Source organism: Cloeon dipterum, chromosome 2 (assembly GCF_949628265.1).
Source record: "Cloeon dipterum chromosome 2, ieCloDipt1.1, whole genome shotgun sequence".
NCBI classification, from domain to species: Eukaryota; Metazoa; Arthropoda; class Insecta; order Ephemeroptera; family Baetidae; genus Cloeon; species Cloeon dipterum.
The window spans coordinates 19105756-19108595 of record NC_088787.1 but is presented as its reverse complement, the minus strand read 5'-3'; the positions used below and the strand labels follow the sequence as shown (position 1 = coordinate 19108595).

General features: G+C 37.2%; 1 protein-coding gene across 3 annotated transcripts; it reads left to right on the top strand.

The window, feature by feature from the left end:
- Positions 1–75: 75 nt before the first annotated feature.
- LOC135938013 (coiled-coil domain-containing protein 22 homolog) lies at positions 76–2822 on the top strand. 3 transcript variants are annotated; one of them, XM_065481498.1, is made up of 12 exons: positions 76–176; positions 458–514; positions 572–743; positions 798–930; positions 981–1249; positions 1306–1437; positions 1488–1616; positions 1678–1914; positions 1970–2109; positions 2161–2326; positions 2380–2514; positions 2571–2822. In XM_065481498.1, exons 2-12 carry the CDS (start codon positions 465–467, stop codon positions 2685–2687), a joined length of 1680 nt encoding a protein of 559 aa, XP_065337570.1. In that variant the 5' UTR covers positions 76–176; positions 458–464; the 3' UTR covers positions 2688–2822. The 3 variants fall into 3 exon arrangements, with proteins under 3 accessions (XP_065337570.1, XP_065337568.1, XP_065337569.1); XM_065481496.1 differs by having other exon boundaries at positions 981–1255; XM_065481497.1 differs by lacking the exon at positions 76–176 and adding an exon at positions 255–348 and having other exon boundaries at positions 981–1255.
- The last annotated feature ends 18 nt before the right edge of the window (positions 2823–2840 follow it).

Sequence of the window (2840 nt, the reverse complement as noted above, 5' to 3'; positions counted from 1 at the left end):
GCTCCGGTCACAGCCTATTTTTGCGATTGACGGTACACACACTGGCGATAGCAGCGCCACACTTCTCTCTAGCTCACCACTCACCACCTCCATACGCCTCCATTCCATAGACAATACTCCTGTGACACAACAAAGCTGTGAATTTATTTTCTGCTCAATATAATTATATTATCTTAGTGAGTTTCCATCTAGATTTATTCAGATATGGTATAAATGAGGAAGTTGTACGATTTGCAGCGATTTATATTAAAAATATAATTGGAAATCACCTTGGAAATGAAAAATTCTGTCGTATAAATTTTGTAAACAAACTGCATTGATGAGGTGTTAACCATTACCATTCGTAAGGTAGAAATTTAACTATCTAAATTATGAACTTACTACATACAACTCAACATGCATTCAGTTTTTTGCGTAGATAAATTAAAAATAGTTGTATTACATATTTACGTTTTAGGTCAACCATGGAGGATGTAGACAAGATCATCATTCATTCTCTTCGACAAATTGGATGGTAGGGTTGAAAAATTATCATAAAACCACAACTTCTTAAACTTTTTCTTCTATTCAGTGAACTTGATGATGATATAAGAAGCATTGGCCAATTCACCACAGAAGTTGTCGTCGAGGCAACAGCAAGGTGCCTCAGGAGCATCAACCCTGAGATTGAGGCTCCTTTGAATATGCCCCAATCAATGTCGGTGCGATTCAGAATTGGGGCGACTCTAGCCCAGGCTTGTCAAGTATATAATACACATTAGTTAATGTCGAAAGAAAGAAAACTATGATTATTTTAGGACCTTGGGTACAAGGGAGATATTGGCTACCAAACATTCCTGTATTCAACCGAGGCTGATATTAGAAAAGTTCTCATGTTTCTCATCGAGCTCCTGCCAAAGGAATCTGAAAAATTGCCGGATGTTCCATTAGGTAATTTTTTATATTATTTTGTTTTAAATTATGACTGTGATCATTCACAGAAAAGAATTATCATTTCAAACAAATGGTTACGAAAACTCTTCGACATCAGCTCTCAAAGCCTTGGCTTCCTCTAAAATGCCGAAGAAGAGGAGTTACTATGATGGCAGATAAATCCCCATACGCAGATATATTGGCCATCAACAGTTCCAAGTTTGATAGTGTACCACTCTGCATTGACCGATCCATCAATGGACAGATTCAGAGCATTCAACAACTTGTGCCTACAATTCTTACACTCAACTCAATGTCAAACAGCACTTCAGAACAGGTGCAGGTTATAGGTAGACTTTGGTTTTTACGTATCTTGTGAATTCAAATGAACAGGTGCAAGCATTTACCAAAGACTGGAGCACAATATTCGCTTTGGAAAAACCAGCACTGCCTCCCAAACCAAAATTTTTGAAGAAGGTGGAGGAGCCGATTAACGCAACAGAAGAGCAAGAAGTTTTGGTTATGGTTCGCAAAATAATAAATATGTTTACTGAATGCTTACAAGAAATTTGCAGGAAACAACAGAGGAAATAAAGAGAGAAGAGGTGGTGCTGCAAGAACTTGAAGAGGAAGTGTCAAATCTCTTGATCCAGATTGAAAGTGAGCAGGGTGAATTGAAAGAAGGAAAATCAAAACTCTCAGAGGTAAAACAATCAGAGATTCTCTTTGTTCGAATCATTTTATGTGCATATTTCTATATTACAGACTGAAAAGCAATCCAGAGTTCTGGAACAGCAGCTAAAAAACAGAAATGAAAAACTTTTAACGGAGAGAAAAGTATTCAAACTGTTGCCAGAAGCGGACGAAAATATAAAAAGATTGGATGTTTTGATAAATGAAGAGTTGAAAAAGCTGCTATCACTGGGTGCAAAGTGGGACAAACGTCGAGCCCCACTGATCGATCAATACAGAGACATGAGACAAAGCAGTTCTCATCATTTTGTAAGAACTCAGCAAGGGAATTTTGTCAAATATTAACGACATTTACCAATTCCAGACTGAAGCCCAATTGCAAGCAGAAATTGCTAGGAGCGTTGAACAAAAGTTACAGGAACTCTCGATTGAAGTAAAAGAAAAAGAGCAGCAGCAAAGTAGGCTCAAAATAGAGTATGAAAAACTGAGTAAAGATATTTCAAGGTAAGCTTGTTTAAACGGTCACGTTTTTCTACTTAACTTTGCGCTTTCTAGGTCTTCATACACGAGGAGGATTTTCGAGATTATTGGCAATATTAACAAGCAAAAAGAGGACATAAACAAAATTTTGGCTGACACCCGCTTCATCCAAAAAGATATCAATCAACTCACTGGCAGGCTGGACAGATCTTTTGCAGTGACAGATGAGATGATTTTCAAGGCAAGTAATTTGAACTTGGTTTTTATTTGTATTTTAATTAATTGACAACACAGGATGCGAAACGAGATGAAACTGCACGAAATGCTTACAAGCTCTTGGCCACTCTGCACAGTGACTGCTCCAAGTTAGTCAAGCTGGTGGAAGACACTGGCTCAATTATGAGGGAAATCAGAGATCTAGAGGACCAGGTTTGTAACTATCTAAAAAAGTGGCTGCTAATGTCTTAATATTTGTATTTTGTTAGATTGAGACAGAAAATGCCAAGAACATTTCAGCTAATCTGGAACGGATCACAGCAGACTTGTTACAAATGCAGAAAGAGAGCGCCGCCTTGCAAGCTCAGCTGAAATCGCTATCATAATTAGTCTTTAAATGGTTATGTTAGTTATAATTATATTATTTGATCATATTCAAATATTGTTTCCACCATTGCATTCCAAAGTGGTGTCCAAAATGTGTATGAGAAGCGCAATCAATAATAATATTCTATTCTCTATTCACTGTTTCGAAAATA